At 37.8% G+C, this 19,943-nt stretch overlaps 1 protein-coding gene across 1 annotated transcript in view; it reads left to right on the top strand.

Annotated features, from left to right (window-relative positions):
- MME (membrane metalloendopeptidase) overlaps window positions 1-19,943 on the top strand; it is a 1,194,620-nt gene that overhangs the window by 519,621 nt on the left and 655,056 nt on the right. Inside the window, exon 7 of the mRNA XM_044070514.1 lies at window positions 14,905-14,970. Coding sequence (XP_043926449.1) covers window positions 14,905-14,970 — 66 coding nt within the window. The remainder of the gene's footprint in view (window positions 1-14,904; window positions 14,971-19,943) is intronic.

Raw genomic sequence — 19,943 nt, 5'->3', positions numbered from 1 at the left:
GTGTGTGTGTGTGTGTGTATATATATATATATATATATATATATATATATATATATATATATATATATATATATACACACACACACACACACACACATATATATATATATATATATATATATATATATATATATATATATATATATATATATAGGTCCATATTATTCCATTGACAATTAATTTCATTGAAACTCAAATGCTCGACTCTGAAAAATCATTTGATGAAAATTCATTTAATAAAATCTCATTTGATAGAAAAGTGCAGAAGTCTAAAGAAAATAGCTGATGTTATTTCTCATCTTAGGAGTTATTATGGAAGTGAGTCTAGCAGAGTATTTATTGAGCAGAGATCCTTTGAGGCAAACCATTGAAGTATAACTTATGACTAGCCATGCAGTCATTAAATTAATTGAAACCAAAAATAAATCATTTTTGCTCTGTTTTGCAAAAAGGCAAGCCTTTTTGTACTCTCATAATTACTTTTTATATACCAATTCTGAAATTACTATCCATGATCCAAGATCACCCTCTATATACTGGCCTCATCAAAAGTATACTGCATCATTAGTTTTCACACAGACTACAACTGTCACCTGCTATCGTCTATTTCATGTGCAATGACCACAGCTAATAAATATAACACCAAGCACTGATTCTGTGCTATACCTTACAATTCAGTAGCATAAAATGCGTCAGGAAATGAAAGAGCATTTCTATCCAAAAGCAGATACATGAAATAACCCTATACCTACTACACTCGGACATTATAGTTTGCAGTTGACAGTGCCTATTCTAATTAAATATGCTACTATTCCAAATCGATTATATAAAACGCTATGAAATATAGTCCACCCCATAAATACAGGTTTGGGTGAAATAACTAAAATATCAAGTGGACTCTATGCTGGGAACACAATTATTTGACATGTAGTTCAATTCACAAGCATCTAAATCCTTGAAATGTTGCTAAGCAAAACACACACACACACACACACACACACTACTCTGAGAAACAGAGACAAAAATATTTTGTGTTGGAGGCAAGCCGTCCTGCATTCCATCCATCTACTTCATTAACTCCGACATTGCACAAGGTTGCAGACAAGGTAGAAAGTGATCAAAATGCATCAGACATTCTCACTGCTTTCTAGCAAAATTGCCATGAAAAGATGCTGACAAGCTACCATTGGTAACATCCCGAGGGTTCATCTGGCTGCCAGCAAACAGTAAGTTTCCCATTAGTGATGCAGAGTACGATGTGCACTGCATACAACAGATACTATAGCTTAATAGGAACAGAAGTTCTTTAGGTGGTTCAGTCTTTTATTTTTGTAACTCAGCAGACTGTATGTTTATTCTTTTCCTGTCAGGTAAGTACTTTAATAAGTTATGGTGTTTTTGTTGGGTTTCGTCGTTGTTATTATTATTATTACTATTTTACTTCTGTTTAACATTTTTTATGCATTTTACGTTTATTCTTTTGTTTTCTTTATTTTCCTCTGATGTTCTTCATCTCACATTACTGCAGTCCTTACACTTGGGTAGTCCGCTGTCCTCGGTCGGCCCGAATATCAAAGTATTAGGCTGACGTAGGTCAAGGCGCTTAAGACTGACATCAGGACGTCAGGGTACAAATGCGCATGACCGACGTCATATCCTCAGTCTTTTTTGCCGCATGGTCCGATGCAGAGTGCCGTTCAGCGTTCTGAAATTTTTCGAATTCGGAGTTTCAGACCGAGTCAAAGTTGGCTAAGTACCCCGTTGGGGAATATTTTAGTTTTTTCTTGCCTCAGTGGTTTACCGGATGTCAGAAAAAGTGAATAACTGTATTTCTTGTGGGAAGCAGATACCGCATAGGGACTATCATACTTTGTGTATTCCTTGTTTGGGGCCTGAGCACGACGTTGTTGGGTGTCGCTTTTGTGCTAGGTTCAATAAGCGCACTATTAAGCGAAGGTTAGATTGTGCCAGGTTGGTCTTCGGAAGCGGTGCAATTACAATATGCCGCCGGATGCTCCGCCCGCTTCTTCAAGAAGCGCAAAGACAAAGCAGCTAAGCCCAGGCAAGAAGAGTCGTCCGTACCGGACGCCGGTTCTTTAGAGGCGTCAGTGGAACCGGTGGTTCCACCGCGGCTTCTCTGGAGTCCCAGGGGGAGACTTTGATATTGCAGGATGTGGCCTCTCAGGAGGCAGGTCAGGCTGAAGGGGCTTCTCAAGTTACTGTACTCCCCTCCCTTCCTAGGGTGATTAGGCCCTCTCCTTCTGTTTCCAAGGCTTCTCCCAGAGGCAGGCCAGGTTTAGCTTCTGTTGGTGTCACTCCTAGTTCTTCAGGATCTGTGCCCAAGAAGCACATGCTTAAAATGGCAGAAGATTTAATTACTTTGATTAGAGGTTCTTTGCCCCCTCCTGATAAGAGGCCTAGGGTGGAACCAGAGTTGGGGAGTTTTGAGCAGGCTTCGGATGTTTCAGAGTCTTCGGCTGAAGACTTGCAGGAGTACTCTCCTTATTCTGATTCTGATGCAGATGATTCCACTCCTGCTTCTCCTCCAGAGGATTTTTCTTTTTCAGAGACCCTTCATTCCATGAGGGAACATTTTAAGTGGGAAGGTCAGGACTTCTCTGATTCCAGGAAAAGGCTTAGGGAATTTTTGCTTTTACCCCAGCATAGGCCTTTGGCTATACCACCTGTTCTGGATGTTGTGGAAGATGTGTTTGCAGAGGCTTCACTTAATCCTGATTCTTTGCCTCCTGCTCCTGTTAAACCGGATAGGTATTACAGGGTGCCTGAGGCTCATAAATATCTTTATAAGAGTCCTAGGGCGGACCCAGAGACTGTTAGTCAGGGACCTAAGGGTGTCGAGGCTTCTGTTGTGAAAAATCCGGTTCCTCCAGATAAAGAGGCCAGAGCTTTGGATAGATGGGGAAAGAAAGTCTATACTTCTTCCACCTTAGCTATGAGGGCTTTGAATTGCCAGTTTCACATGTTGAAATATCAAAATTATCTTCTTTCTCAATTGAAGTCTAAGGTAGATGCTCTGGCGGAAGGCATTGAGTGTAAAGAATTACAAGATTTGGTACATGTCTCTGAACAGGTGGGTAAGCATTCTTTACAATGTGGGTTTGATGCTGTACAGGCCTCGTCTAGGGTGGCTGCCACTGGGTCAGTTCTTCGCAGGCACGCCTGGCTGAGGGATCAGAATTTATCTGACCATGTTAAGACAAGGATTTTGGATGCTCCTTTACAGTCTGATGTGTTGTTTGGTTCTCCTGTGGAGTCAGTCTTGAAGAAAATGGAAGACAAGGCTAAGTCTATGCAGACTGTTAAAGATTTTTTGCAAGTTCAGCCTCCGAAGTTTAGTAGGAATTGGCCTGCTAAGGGGTGGACGTACCCTTCTTATGATTCACAGTCTAGGGGTAGATCTAGACGTGGTAGGGGCAGAACTCAGAGCTCCTTCAGACCTAGAACAGGGAGTTCACCTGCACAATCTTCGGGTGAGGGTAGGGGCCAGTCCTTTCGTAAACAGGCCCAATGACCTACCTTTTCAGCTGCCAGATCCTTCTTGCCTGGCAGCACCTTTGGGAGGAAGGTTGGCACTCTTCAAGGAAAATTGGAGTTTGATTACCCAAGACAGATGGGTATTGGATATCATACACCAAGGTTACAGGTTTTATTTCCATACCTTGCCTCCTTTCAAAGGCATGCCGGACGTTCCTCCTCAGCAAAGACTAGAGGCTCACAAACAAATTTCTCTGCTGCTTCAAATAGGGGCCATACAACCGGTCCCTCTGCCAGAAGTGGGCCAAGGATTTTATTCTCGCCTGTTCCTAGTACCAAAGAAGGGGAACACGTGGAGACCAGTTCTGGATTTATCTATCCTCAACACTTACCTGGACATTCCCAAGTTCAAAATGTTGACGTTACAACAGCTTTTACCTCTGCTGGGCAAAGATCACTGGATGGCGACTCTGGATCTCAAGGAGGCTTATCTTCATGTTCCTATCAGGCTAAGTTGCAGGAAGTATCTGCGTTTTCGTGCTGGGACTTCTCATTATCAGTTCTCTGCATTGCCCTTTGGCTTATCTACTGCGCCCAGAGTGTTCACGAAGGTTCTGGCTCCAGTGATAGCTTTCTTCAGGCTAAAAGGAATACAGATTTATCCTTATTTGGACGATTGCCTGATTCTGGCCCAAGGAAAGGACGAACTTCTTCATCATTTACAGTATGTGATAGCAGTGCTAAGATGCCTGGGGTATTCTGTGAACGAAATAAAGTCCAGTCTAGTACCCTCTCAGGACATGTACTTTCTGGGTGTGAGACTGAATACAGCATCCCAGATGGCCTTTTTGACCCCGGACAAACAAAAGAATCTTTCTCTTTACTTCCATCAATTGTATCATCAGTCCAGGCTGACTGCAAGGACAGTCCTTCAAGCCTTGGGGTTCATGGCATCTTGTATTCTGGTGCTTCCCAATGCCAAACTGCATATGAGGAAGCTACAATGGTATCTCAAAATGTATGGACACAGCACTGCCAAGATATGGACACTGTCATTCAGATAATACCTTGCATTCAAAAGGAATTTTTGTGGTGGGCTCAGGAATGTCACCTAAACAAGGGACTCTCTGTGACCCGGCCAGAGGCGAGTCAGATTCTAACGACAGATGCCTCAGACAAAGCTTGGGGAGCTCATCTAAATGGAAAGTGGGTACAAGACACGTGGCCTGCCAGACTTCAACATCTACATATCAACTTGAAGGAGATGTTAGCAGTCCAATTTGCATTAATAGCTTTCAAGGATTTACTTCTTCCAGGGCAGGTGTTGGTTCTAACAGACAACACAACTGTCATGTGGTACATCAACAAGCAAGGGGGAACACATTCTTATCCTCTATGCAGACAAGCAATGATTTTGTGGGAGACTGCTCTCAGTTTACAGCTAACTCTTCAGGCAAGGTTTCTGCCGGGAGCACAGAACTCCTTAGCAGATGTGTTGAGCAGACAAATTATGGATCCCCACGAGTGGAAATTGGATCCTCATGTATTTCAGAAATTGACAGTGTTATGGGGAACTCCAGACATAGATCTGTTCGCTTCTCCACTAAACTACCAGTTGCCAAAGTTTTGCACAAAAAGGTTTCATCCCACAGCTTGGAAAGTGGATGCTCTTTCATTCAATTGGAGCAAGCTTCATGTTTATGCCTTTCCACCTCTGCCTCTCCTCCCAAAGGTACTCCTGAAGGTCAGACAGGACAAGCCAAAGATGATTTTAATAGCTCCAGATTGGCCTCGACAGCACTGGTACCCATTACTGAGAAGTCTGGTACGGGAGCCTCCATGGCCTTTACCTTCGATTCCTCACCTGCTGTCTCAGGAGAACAGTCATTTACTCAATGTCAAACTTCACTCTCTTCACCTAACAGCTTGGCATATTCTGTTTTGAACCCTGGAGGGTCTCAGCTTCCACAGCAAGTTTTGAATGTTATTTTGGAGGCCAGAAGGCCTAGTACAAGGAAAGTGTACGCAGATAAATGGAAGAGATTTTTATTTTGGAGTACAGCAAAGGAATTTGATGTTTCTGAGCCTAATTTAAGTGTGGCTCTTCAATATCTTACTGAATTACTGGACAAAGGTTTGTCCTTTTCTTCTATTAAGGTTCATGCTGCAGCAATTTCTGCTCACTATGACTGTGACCCACCATTGTTTTCTCATCCTTTGTTTAAGCAATTCCTTAGAGGGGCAAAGAATATAAGACCCCCACGTAGAGCTCCTACTCCTGCTTGGGATCTCAATTTTGTGTTTGAAAAACTCACTCTACAACCTTTTGAGCCTGCAGCTACTGCCGAGTTGAAATATTTATCATTGAAGACTGCTTTTTTGTTGGCCATTACCTCTGCAAGAAGGGTTTCTGAATTACAGGCCCTTATGGCGGTTGAGCCTTTCTTAATTTTCCATAAGGATAGGGTATCTTTGCGTACTAATCCTTCCTTTATGCCTAAAGTGGTTTCTAGTGTGGCTTTAAACCAAACTATTCATTTGCCTACTTTTTATGCAAACCCCCAAAATAAAGGGGAGAAGATTTTGCACACTTTGGATGTACACAGGCAGTTGCGATATTATTTGAGCAGAACTAAAGGGTTCAGGCGGTCTCAGCAGTTATTTGTTTCATTTGCTTTGGGTTCTCAGGGCAAGCCTGTGTCAAAACAAACTATTTCTAAGTGGATTGGGTTTTGTATTGCTTTCTGTTATTCCCATCATGGTAAGGAGATTCCAGCTGGGATTAGGCCTCATTCCACTAGGGCTACTGCCACTTCTACAGCTTTTTAAGGGGTGGCAACTAAAGATATTTTGGAGGCAGCTACTTGGAGTTCAGTGCATACTTTCTCTAAGCATTATCACCTTCCACTTTACTCTAAATCTAGGGCTGGTTTTGCCACTGCAGTTTTACAGGGCATTTTGGCAGCTCCTACTGCTTTATAGTTTTGCCATCCTCCCTTACCTCTGCTTTGGGATTCTACCCAAGTGTAAGGACTGCAGCAATGTGAGATGAAGAACATAGTACAGTTTTGTACCTACCATAAATGTAGATGTTCGAAGATCCACATTGCTGCAGTCCAATTTACCCTCCCTCCTTCCCCTCTGTAGTTAGAGGCGGTTGTGTGGGTTGGGTTGTAAATATTGTAGATATTGTACATATGATTGGTGCAAGGGTGGTTGGTTGTTTTTTGCTGTCTTTTGGTTTTGACCTTTTTCTTTAGGGTCTTCTGACATCTGGGGCAAGAAAAGACTGAGGATATGACGTGGGTCATGCGCATTTGTACCCTGACGTCCTGATGTCAGTCTTAAGCGCCTTGACCGACGTCAGCCTAATACTTTGATATTCGGGCCGACCGAGGACAGCGGACTACCCAAGTGTAAGGACTGCAGCAATGTGGATCTTCGAACATCTACATTTATGGTAGGTACAAAACTGTACTTTTTATTGCTTGTATGTACTTGTTTTTTCAAAGATTGTTTATTTTATTCATTGCTATTTTGCAAAAGTTTGCTTGTCACTTTTTTCTTTTCTTTCACTAAGTTTTAGATTTTTTCATTGCTTGAAGGATTTTTTTGCTGTAATTTGTCTTCATTTCTTTCATACTTGTGTATTTTGTATCTGTTTATTCTTTGCTTAGGCTCTTTGGACCTTTGTTATGCAGCTGCAAAACTCATAATTAGCTATGGTTGACAATGAATATTATATATGAATGTTGAAATGATACAATGAATTTGGTAGTTTTATAAATGCGTCAATGCCTCTTTGTAGGGAAGTTGCTTTTTATGATAGGTGTTGTGACATTCATGGCATCCATATAATTGATATGTAAATTTACTAATTCCCACATTTTTTACAGTTTGGAGGTCATTGTGTACAATGAAATTTTAGTCATACTTTATACATATCCATGGATTTGTCTTTTAAGGCCAGTATTTAAAGGGCCTCAAATGTAGGTCTCAGAATTTTGACAGGAACCTAAATTCTTTGTATTTTGTGTTTTCCTTGTTTGTTTCTCATATTTATTCATTGTGGCAGGAATTATATAGTGTCTTGTGCTTTTGCAGTGTTTATCTAAAAGTTTGTGTGTTTTTGCAGTGGTATGCTGTATAGTTTATTGATGTGCTCTTATATAAGTGTTGATATTGGTTGTTGTGGTCTTTGCTGTTGTGTAATTTTTGATATTTTATTTGCATATGTATTTTATTAATGTTTTATTGATGTTAGTTTTACAGTTCTTTTAGATTTTATATGAGATGCAGGCATGGTGGCACAGTATGCGTAGAGCGTATCAATCAACAGCAGTCTGTATAACACACAAATACACTAATACGCTAGCTGCGTACAGATAGAGTTACCAGTTAGTCAGTATCACCGTAAAAAGCAAAAGTATACCAAGTACTGTATCAGGCTTCCATGGAACAATGGCTTGAAAACTCTTCAGCACCTCAAGCGTTCAACGGGACATATCCAAAGTCGTATAACAAAGAAAGCAAGTAAATGCAATGCAGGCTTGTTATTCAACGCCAGTATGCAAGTCAGTGCATACAAAAATAAGCTATCTGCTTGTAGATGGAGTCAACAGTTAATTCAAATAAAGTACCTGATTCAAGAGCAAAACTTCAGAGGAACAATAGCTTGGAAACCTTCAATGACAAACCAAGCGTTCAACAGAGTATATCCAAGGTAGTTTATTCATATAAAAATCGGCAAGCGCTTTCAACTAGGTCTTCATCAGGCCGTTAAACAATTTAGACTGACAAAGCACTCATATTTATAACAAAACATCACAGTAGCAACGATGTCATTTCCTGTTAAAATTTTAAACTGACAGAGCATCACAGTAATGGAAATGCCATTTCCTGTTACTACTAATTCAAAGTCTAAAAACATTTTAAATAGAAAATATATATAAAAAGGTATATATAAAAAGATATGTAGTGATAGTTGCACGCAAAAGCTGACTGTATGTAGTTCCAAGACAAAACACTGTCATTGTACAAAAAACATATAATTGCATACACAATAAAATAAAATTACTGCTAAGAAATGTATCTAATTTATTAAAATTATTGTTAGTGAAAGCACTTATGCATTAGAAATCCATTCAAGATGCCACAATAAATAAAAAACTACTAATATTTGTATCATGGTGTAAACTCTCATGAAGTCAGAAATTTACCATCAAACATTATCACTAAAATATATATATATGAAAAGCATATATATATATATTGATTTACACATCTAGTAGGAAATATCTAATATGTTAAAAATATTATTATTAAGAACAATTCAACCCACCACAGTAGATGGAAACGAACTAACATTGATGTCATGATGTAAAAGTCTCAAGAAGTCAGAAATTTACCACCAAAAAGTGTCACTGAATTATATATAAAAAATGTGTAAAATGATCCACATATCTATGGGGTCATTGCCTACACTAAGTACATATATATAAAGATATATATATAAAAATATATATGTAAAAGGCCTCATAAACACTGACACTATATACACTAATGATACATCCACACAATGTGCAATAATATAGGTTAAAATACCATAAATTGTTGTGACATGACATCATTATATAGTAATATAATGTTACCATACATAACCTGCTACATAATAGGATGGCAGTACATAGCAATCCAAATATTCACAAATAGCTGCGTCATTTATAAATTGTGAGTGATGAAAAATACTCACTATTTTTGTATTTATATTTTATTTAAGTTTCCTGGCTTTAAGTATGGGTTTAATAGAGACCCTATCATTAATGCCAGGGCTGCGATCAGCTCTAAACCTAATAATCCATTTGGCTTCCATTTGTTCAGTAAGATTACTCAAGTCCCCTCTCCTTATCCCCGGTTTGTTAACATAGATAACTTGGAATAGAAACTTATGTTCTATTGATGTGTTATTTACATGTTTAGAGAGGGCATTGGATGTGCAGGATATCCTAATCTTATATATATGTTCTCTTATCCTCTCTTTAAACTTACGGTCAGTCTTGCCCACATAAAGTGCTGGGCAAGATTGACATGTAGCCAGGTACACGACATGTTTAGAGTTGCATGTTGCTGACATGGTGAATGTAAAAAGCTGCCCTGTGACAGGATGTGTAAAAGTATTACATTCTTTCACATATTTACATTGATTACATTTCTGACACTTTCTAGTAGCCCCATCTAGACTATCTGACATTATATTTCCAACTCTATTCGGACCACAGAGCATCCTATGCAGATTCAATTTGTTTCTATAAGAAAACTTGGGGCCTCATCTATTATACTAGAAATCATAGGGTCTGTTAGTAGGACATCCCAATGTTTCCTGTAAATATCCTTGATATTATTGATGTCTTGTGTATAATGTAGAGGGATTCTGATATTATTACTAGCTTGTACTGTTCCTGAGATAGCTGACTCATCACTTTGTTTACCAAAATAGGGCTGAGCTCTACCCTCTCTAAGCCTATCTATTCCAGAGAAATTCTCCTCAATCTCTTCATTCGTGTAGCATCTACTGGTAAACTTGGTTCTAAGTCCTTCCATCTCTCTAAGGAACCCAACATCATCAGAATTAAGCCTCGATGCCCGCATGGCTTGGCTCTTTAAAATATTTTTGAAAATATGTTTAGGATGCATACTACTACGATGTAGCAAACTATTTCTGTAGTACTCCTTCCTGTATACTCCAGTATTCAAATTACCATCAGGTAATTTCTCTATGTATACATCCAAATACGGAATAATGTCTCTAGATTTCACCATGGAGAAATTCAAGTAGTCAGTCTCATTATTCATCCTCCTATATAAATCATTCAATTCTTCTTCATTTCCTTCCATATTAGAAAGAGGTCATCTACAAACCGGGTATAACATCCCATCTTGTTCTGAAATTCAGCCATCCGAAAGAGTGAAGTATCTTCCCAGTCAGCCATAATTAAGTTGGCGTAGCTGTTCGCACAGGATGTGCCCATGGCTACGCCATCTTTTTGTATGTATATCATGCCATCAAAGGTAAAGATGTTATTTGTGAGAACTATCTCCATTAGTTCACATAAGACACCAATCCTGCTCGTAGATAGGACCCCGTCCCCTGTCAATCTCCTTTTTAGCCTAATTAATCCGTCTTTGTTTGGTATTACTGTGAACAGGGATTGTACATCAAAAGTTACTAGAATGCTTTCTTGCCCATCATTCACTAGAGTTGTCTGTTCATATAATTTAATAAGGAATTGTTTGGTATCTTTTAATATATGTTTGTATTTGTCCACTATAGGTCTTAGTATTGATTCCAGATATAAGGATATAGGTTCAGTTATCCATCCTTTCCCAGCCACTATAGGCCTCATTGGTGGTTTAGTTCCATCCTTATGTATTTTTGGAATTCCTTGTATAATTGGAATAGTGGGGTATTCAACAAGTAAATATCTAAATAACTCTTCATTAATTCTCTCTTCATCTAGCATCTTGCTCAACCTAGATGCCACCTCAGTTATTATTCTGTCTACTCTATTGGTATTAATCCTTTCATAGAATTTATTATCACTGAGCATCAACAGCATCTGGTCTTTATAGAATTCCATATCCATGACCACTACCGGGCCTCCTTTGTCTGCTGGTCGGATCATAATGTTTTTATCATTTTTAAGTGACCTAAGTGCTGTCCTTTGTCTTGGTCTTAAATTACCAGACCATCTCTTCTTACCATTTCTAATCTCATTCTCGTACAACTCCTGTTCAACCAATTGTGAGTATGCCTCTATCAACGCATGGTTATTAGGTACATATGTACTGGGTTTCCTGAAGGGGTGTGGAAATACTCCCGTACTATTAAAATCAACCTTCAGTTGTAATTCCCGTACAAAAAGTCTCAAATCAATCACATTATCAGTGATGTTACTCCTCGTGGAGGGAATAAACGTTAGACCTTTTTCTAATACACTAAGTTCATCTTCAGTAAGTTCTTTAGTTGATAAATTCCACACTAGGGATTCTTGTTCCCCTGCCAAATCTTTTTTAGTGTAGGTCCTACTTGTACCTGCTCTGCTGGTCTTTTCCTCTGTCTTCCCTGCTTACAGAGCGTCCCTTGATGCCTCCCCCTCTCCATTGATTGGCGATCGGGAAAGGGGTATGTTTACTACCTATTTCACTTACTACATGTGCATCAACTATGTTGGTATTCTCCCACTTTTATCTCTAATGATGTTGCTACTGTTGGTGGTTTCCACATGTTCACAGATATCTATTCTCGTATTAGCTTCTTCGAAAATAGAAATGTTGTGAATGTTACTAATGGGTGATGCACAAGTATCATGGTGCACTATTGCTGTGGTCACTACATTTCTGTTACTTATATCTATCTGGTTATCCATATTCTTAGTAACAGTATCATTTTTATTAAAGCTCACAATACTTGGAATGCACTCATCACCAATCTTGTCTTTATTGTCATTCCTCCCCAACATACATTCATTCTTTTCTAAGCTATTGCCTTGAGAGAGTTTACACCATGATACAAATATTAGTAGTTTTTTATTTATTGTGGCATCTTGAATGGATTTCTAATGCATAAGTGCTTTCACTAACAATAATTTTAATAAATTAGATACATTTCTTAGCAGTAATTTTATTTTATTGTGTATGCAATTATATGTTTTTTGTACAATGACAGTGTTTTGTCTTGGAACTACAAACAGTCAGCTTTTGCGTGCAACTATCACTACATATCTTTTTATATATACCTTTTTTATATATATTTTCTATTTAAAATGTTTTTAGACTTTGAATTAGTAGTAACAGGAAATGGCATTTCCATTACTGTGATGCTCTGTCAGTTTAAAATTTTAACAGGAAATGACATCGTTGCTACTGTGATGTTTTGCTATAAATATGAGTGCTTTGTCAGTCTAAATTGTTTAACGGCCTGATGAAGACCTAGTTGAAAGCGCTTGCCGATTTTTATATGAATAAACTACCTTGGATATACTCTGTTGAACGCTTGGTTTGTCATTGAAGGTTTCCAAGCTATTGTTCCTCTGAAGTTTTGCTCTTGAATCAGGTACTTTATTTGAATTAACTGTTGACTCCATCTACAAGCAGATAGCTTATTTTTGTATGCACTGACTTGCATACTGGCGTTGAATAACAAGCCTGCATTGCATTTACTTGCTTTCTTTGTTATACGACTTTGGATATGTCCCGTTGAACGCTTGAGGTGCTGAAGAGTTTTCAAGCCATTGTTCCATGGAAGCCTGATACAGTACTTGGTATACTTTTGCTTTTTACGGTGATACTGACTAACTGGTAACTCTATCTGTACGCAGCTAGCATATTAGTGTATTTGTGTGTTATACAGACTGCTGTTGATTGATACGCTCTACGCATACTGTGCCACCACGCCTGCATCTCATATATTTTTTCTTTAACTATTTGGAAGCACAGGAGTGTTGGTGAGTGTAACCTTGCAGTTTTTCTTTTAGATTTTAGTTTTTTTAAATTTTGGTAATGTCTATTTTGTACAATTTTGGTGTATAATTGCTTCTAATGCTGTTTGGATTATACTTTTTTCTTACACGAGTGTTGCTTTTTGCCAGTTGTCTATAAGGCTTGTTTTATTTATTTTGTTTTGATGACCAAGTGAGTTGGGACAGTTGAATGATCCTTTTCAGCCTTGGCCTGTTTTCCATTAAAGTCAAAGGTTTTTTTTCATTGTAGTCTGTGGGGGTGTAGATGTGATTACTTATTTCAATGAAGTGATCAACCGATCAACCATTAAGATGTGGATATTTTTAACTACACTTGGTAGTGTATGAAGTGTATGTATTTTTTATATATATACAGACACACATCACACACACACACACATGTGTGTATAGCTTCTTGTGTCTGAACTACTTTTGTTGAGGGTAGTTTGTGGTGTACAGTTTGTCAAGTGCCGCTTTAATAGTATTCTGCCTTAACTGCTGATCTGAATAGCATTTAATACAGATGAGACAAAGATGGAATGGTGAAGCAACAATATGACTACACGACAAATTATGAGGGGTTTGTGGGTCTAAGGACCCAGCTGGAGTGACACCATTCATAATGCCTTTTACAATGCAAAAGGATTTATGTAGGGTCAATGCAGACTGGCGAAAAAAAAAAATCTAGCAAGAGAGTATTTTCCATAAACTAAAGTGAGACTTCCTTCCATGTCTCACCACCACTCACTACATCTTCTAAATTTAGTGAATATTTTCCCAATGTGTTCATAGTTACAAGATGCTGATTTCCATTTGTTTCAATGTTGATGCATTACTTTGTTAATCAGGTATATGAATAGGTCTGTCTTACAGCCCTTGTAACCACAACCTGGACTCTAAAGACAAGGTTAAATACAATACGTGTGGATTTTGTAGAGCAGTCGGTCAACCGACATGTCTTTGAGAGGAAGAAGGAGAGGGGAATACCTAGAGAAAGCCTCCTTCCACGGTCAGTGGGAGAACATGCAAGCTCTGCACATTGAGAACAGGTCACAGCAGAACCCAGGGGCTATCACTCATAAATCTTAGCAAATGAGGCAGTGTTGGATCCAGTCCTGTGTCTGAAGAACAGGCAGTGATATTACTTGTACATATCATAACAACAAAGCTCATTGGTTCACATCTTGACCCAGTTCCTTCAGTTATTTTTAAGATATTATAGGTTCACTGCCACTGGTTTTAGGATGTAGTCCTAATTAACATATGACAAACATGCCTTTCAACTGTCAACATTTTTGATTCATATTTTTGGTCTGCTCTTCATAAAATTTGAGGTTTTCTAGCATATCTTTGAGAAGTGAATTCAGTAAATAATGGCATACATTTGTCTTTCAGAAATCATGCCCTTCAGAAAATGTATGCAAATGTAAAACCTTCTTCTATAGATGTTCTAAGTGTTTAAGAGCAATATTTTAAAATGACTCCTATTTTTGTTTTTTGTCCTGATATTATTTTTGGCTTTGTCCAGAAAGCTTGTCCTAAGCAGTTGGAAGGCGTGGTGAGATAAGAAAAATGTAAAATGAAATTGTTTGCTGACAAATTTAAGAGTATTCGAACGGGCTGCATATGACGTATGTTTCACAAGAAAATACAAATAACGTGGTATTAGAAAGGCTGCAATCTAAGACTTGCATTTCTGAAAGCACTGCCTTACTTTTCCCTCCATTTAGACAGATGTTTAATATTTGAAAATGCTCTTTGTGTTGTCTGGTTTGAGACTGGATTAAAAAAAAAGTTATTGAATATTGCCCTGCTATGATTACTATGAACATCTACTGCAGAAATACTTTAACACACTTACTCTGACATTGTTTTCTGTTCTTCTTAACAGCTTGACCAGCCTGGACTTGGCCTTTCTGCCCGTGATTATTATACATGTACAGGTAGTTATGAAAAGGTATGTTGTTGTTTACTCTAAACATTTTGTTGAAGAAAATTAACTCTAATAAATAGGAGCGTATCTATATGGTTTTCTTGTTTTTGAACTCTAGATTCCACTGCAACCTATTAAACTGTGTGTGTGTGTGTGTGCGCACACATTTATCTTTGTTTACCTGCATACATTACATTACACGGTTTTAATAGTATTTTAGGACTTTGTATTTGATATTACTATTAACAGAGGCTTTGTAATCAAAATGAAAAGAGAAAAATGCTGTGGCTCACCACAAATAGCTGTTACCTAAGATTATGCATGTAGGATTTTGAAAACATAAGTAATTAACATAAGGCATCCTTAGCTGTAAAAGTAGGAGTACTTCATAAAGAAAGTCACAATAACAAAAGGCGAAATAGAGAAAAAGCCAAGCTAATTATGAAGAGGAATAAACATTTTTTTTCAGCATGCAAAAGACAGAGTCTAAATTCTACCACCTGTGAAAATGAGGTACACAGGCATTGTGTCAGCATGACACAGTCTTACTGGGGTTAGAGGAACATGGTGCAGGGATCTCAAGTGACTGGACTTTGTTCTTTAGGTGTAAATAATTAGTAGCCTATGACTAGACAGGACAGGTTACTCATCACTGCGCCATTGTCATGCATCTCCAGTTATAGCAACATGCAACAGGTGGTGGTGATGGTTCTCCCACAGTCACCGACGGACAGAAAAAAATGTTCTTTGTCTCTGCAGCATCTAACCACAAGACACCAGGTGGCAGTATTGACAGTGGCACCCCCATGCAGAGGTAACTGCCACTCATATATAAGCAGTAAGTAACACATGTCAGCATGCAACTGTGGCTTAGCACCGGAATTTCCTTTAACATTACTAATGTGTGTAATATATCTACCAGGATGGAATACACTCACAATGGTAACCAACGATGAAAGGCCAAGTATGCTACAAATAGCGTACCTTCTAACAGATTTACTACAAAAAATCAACACACAAGCCACCAGTAGCAAACTAGATACATTTACTATGTCAAACACCCCCCCCCCATCTTTATTGGAGTGCTTAATCCCTGCACCCCCTATTAACCCATTTTTATCTAATTTTAGCAACACTGCTTACACCTTTGTAAAATACTGAAAGGGAATGCTTGTCATTTTGTGATTGCTGGTGCTTGTTTTTATATTTATTTAGTGATATTTGTTTACTGAGAAAGTCCAAATGGGCACAGTTGCCTTTTCTTAGCAGACACCCTAGGAGAAAAGCTCCAAGGTGACATGTATAATGCAATCAGTATTTACAGTAGTAAATCTTCTAATGCAGTTTCATTGAATATATAGCATAGTAAACAGTGCAATACAATTTATATTAATATTCACAAATATTAATAAACAAGCTTTGTATTGATAATTTACACACAGAAGAGTGGTGTGTAAGATCGGTAGGAGTAATACAGGAAATACATTAAAGTAAGGTATTAGAAGGGATAAGCAAGTACGAGTGTTAACAGAAAAGTAGTGATGGAATAGTAATTTGATTGCGCAAATTAGAAGTAGGTATAGTAGTTAAATACAATAAAATGAGGTACTAAGTGATTTAGTACTTTAAAGGGAGGTAAAAAAAGGTGATGAATGGTGTTAAAAAGCCATCTCCCAGATGAGAGATGACACAGTGGTGCAGTGGTAACATTGCCACCTCACAGGAAGAGGTTCTCTGGTTCAATTCTCAGCTGGTGTGCCTTCTGTGCAGAGTCTGCATGTCCTTCCTGCATTTGTGTAGGTTTCCTCCAGGTACTATGGTTTTCTCCCACATTACAAAGACATGCATCTGGTGCATTTCTCCCCAGGCCTCTGCTGAAAATTGTCTTTGCTCCAAGTTGGTCCTGGTAAACAAATATTAAATAAAATTAAAAAAAATAAATGAGGGGCAGGGACAAAGTCAGTAGGCAGAGAGGAAGTATTTTAGCAATGGTTTGAAAAGATGAAGATGTGAGATAGACCTGAATGATGTAGGAATTTTATTCCTAGTTCCAGCTACATTATTGAAAGAGACTGGACCTAGCAGCTGTTTGTGGCTTGCAGATGAAAATCACTTGTTTATCATTTGTCTAAAGGGTACAGTTTGGTAGAAAGAACTGTAGTATGGGGCTAATTGCTGTGCAGACAAATGGGTATAGATGACTGAGGGTTAAGATGAGCTGGGTGTAAGACAGGTTGTGAGGACATTCAAGCCAGTCAAGTGTTTTTAGTTTGAAACAGTGGTGAGTCTAGTAATGTTTTTAGCAAGCAAACTTGGTAACTTTGTTGTAGCATTGCTCAAGTTTAGAACTAAGTGAGTGATGCTTGCAGGATTGTCATGATGAGGGCTCCATATAGGAGACAGAGAGGGTAAGTCATATCTATTGTTACCTTGGCAGAGTTTGTGATGTATTTAGTATATGAAGGATGCCTAGTTTTTGATGAGGTTTCTTGATGCTGTTATGGATATGTAAATCAGATTTAAGATGGTCATTGATTGTCATGCTAAATAGTTTTGTGGGTGTGGTGACTTCAGTCATGCATTATTTAAGGAAGACATTTTAAAGTTTTTTTTTTTTTTCTTTTATGGAAATGTAATTTAGTAACAAAAAAGACATTTAGTTTATTTGGAGGATTTAGGAGCAGGTGAGTTGGGCTGTTATGGAGGAGAACTAGCTTCCAGGATAGAGTGTTTTTTCGTATCCCATTTTTTTCCAGCTGAACTCTAAGTGGAGGACCAGATCTTGTAGGTACACTTGCAGCTCCAGAAGATGTGGAATAGGTCAGCTTTATGGGTATCACAGTAGGAGCAGAATGGTGAGGTGGAGGAGTATATTTTATTTAAAATGGATGGAATAAGGTAACACTTAATTTGTGTATAATGACGTTTTTTTAAGGGGAATGAGTTTTGAGGTAAGTTGGATGGATTGTGATATTTTGTTTGTGAATGAGGGATCAAGTTCCTTCCAGTAATTAGAAAAAATAACCTCTTTTTGTCTTTTGATTGAAAGAATAAGTTTGTAGGAATTTGATATTTTTTTGTTTAATGATAGGAGGTTCCATATGGTGTTACAGGTTTGAATGTCATTAGCGCTTATATCTGGATTATCTATAACACAGCAGGTAAGGTCACGTATTTGCCTTAAAATGATCGTATAGCTTTTGGGGAGGTTTAGTTGAGTTCTCATTTCAGTAATAGTATTGTTCTTAAATACAGGGATATATATCTGAGATGGCTAATTTCTTAAGCAGGGGATAGTTGTGTAGGTTAATCATGTTGTTAATTTTAAGATTGGGATTAAGGTGGATTGGTTGTAGGGAGGTGAATGCATAATATAAGTTAAAATATTTGAAAGTTTTTTGTATGTTGATGATTTTGCGTTTTATATTTGGGTGTATTTTAAGATTTTTTTAAGTTCTCGCTATATAGGAAAGGGAGGGCTGTGGGGTTGAGGCCAAATGTTTTAATATAGTTGTGTAACAGTTTAACTCAAGTTGGCACCCATTGTTGTGATGTTGGAGTGTAGTCAGCTGTTATTAGTCTGTTGTATTTTATGATATCATAATAGAGTTTAAAGTCAGGTAACCGCACTCCCCGCAGTTTTTAGGGTAGGTTCATTTGTTATATCCGAATTTAATTTTTTTAGGGACGCAGATAAATTTGGAAATTGTAGAGTAGAGGGTTTAAAGAATTTTTGGTTAATAATAATAATGGTGGCATTAAAGATATAAAGAAATCTGGGTAGTAGATTCATCTTGATTGTGGCTATTTTGTCCATCTGTTAACGTCATGATGTATGTTTGACCATAGTTTGGTAATATTGTTTGTATTGATTGGGGATGTGATGGAAAGTTTTCTGAAGTATTAGCAGAAAAAGAGGTTCAATGTATAGATTAAAAAGATCGGAGGACATGGGACAACTTGTGTGGCACCATTCTCAATGTCAATTTGAGAAGGTAGGTGTTTATTAATTTGTAGATAAGTGTGGGCCTTGGAATACAATGTTTTTTAATAGCTTGTATATAATTATTGGGTATGTTGAACAGAGGTAAAATATTGAGCAAAAAGTTTACATTAAGTCTTTCAAAAGCTTTAGAGGCATCAATAGCTAAGGTGTAGATTGGAGTACAGGTATGGGAAGAAAGAGTAATCCTAGTGTCTAGTGGGAGGGTATGATCAAAAGTCTGTCTGTGTATTATAAAACCTGATTATTAGGGGGAGATAATGTTCGGTATAATTGGTTTAATTATATTTGCTAATATTGATGCAAATATTTTCATATCAAGATTTATTAGGGCTTATCCGTCTGTAGATTAGGGTTTTTTTGAGGTCTGAATTTGGTTTGGGGATAAGAATCATTTTAGAGGCATTTAGACAAATATCATTTATACCATAGCTAGTAATGTAGTTATATAATTGGAGAAGAAAAGCCGATGATTTTTTTGGGGAAGATTTTGTAGAATTCGGCCATAAGACCATCTGACAAGTATTTACCCTTCTAAATTTTTCTCATTGTAGTTCAGAAGAGTAGAAGTGTATTAACTGATCTTAACATTTTTACCTTTGCCTTATATGGATATTGTAAGGTGTCCTTGCTTTACGGACTCATGCAGTCTGGGAGTTAATAACAGTACAGCAGCACATTACTTCATCTGCATATTTTGTACTAGATGATTCTTCCGGAATCATAAATGCATAATATTTCCAAATGTCCTTTTTTGCCTTGCTCTTGTATGAATAGAATCCAACGCAGGATGTGATTTTAATTTATTTGACTTCCTAATTGATGTCCAATGCCTGACTGTTTAAAACTGTGATTGTGGACTTTGATTGGTTTCCTTTTCGTTTTGTGCATTCATTACTTTGTGTTATTTTTCTGTCTGCTGCAGCTCGAGCTTTCTGGATGGTATGAGTTGTTTGTGTTACTCTACTAATTTTAAGAGTATTTCAATGTTAAA

The sequence above is a fragment of the Protopterus annectens genome, chromosome 4.part1, assembly GCF_019279795.1.
Source record: "Protopterus annectens isolate FY-2018-M chromosome 4.part1, PAN1.0, whole genome shotgun sequence".
In the NCBI taxonomy this organism is placed as follows: domain Eukaryota; kingdom Metazoa; phylum Chordata; order Ceratodontiformes; family Protopteridae; genus Protopterus; species Protopterus annectens.
Note: the sequence above shows the minus strand (reverse complement) of the source record. Positions and strands in the feature narration are given on the sequence as shown.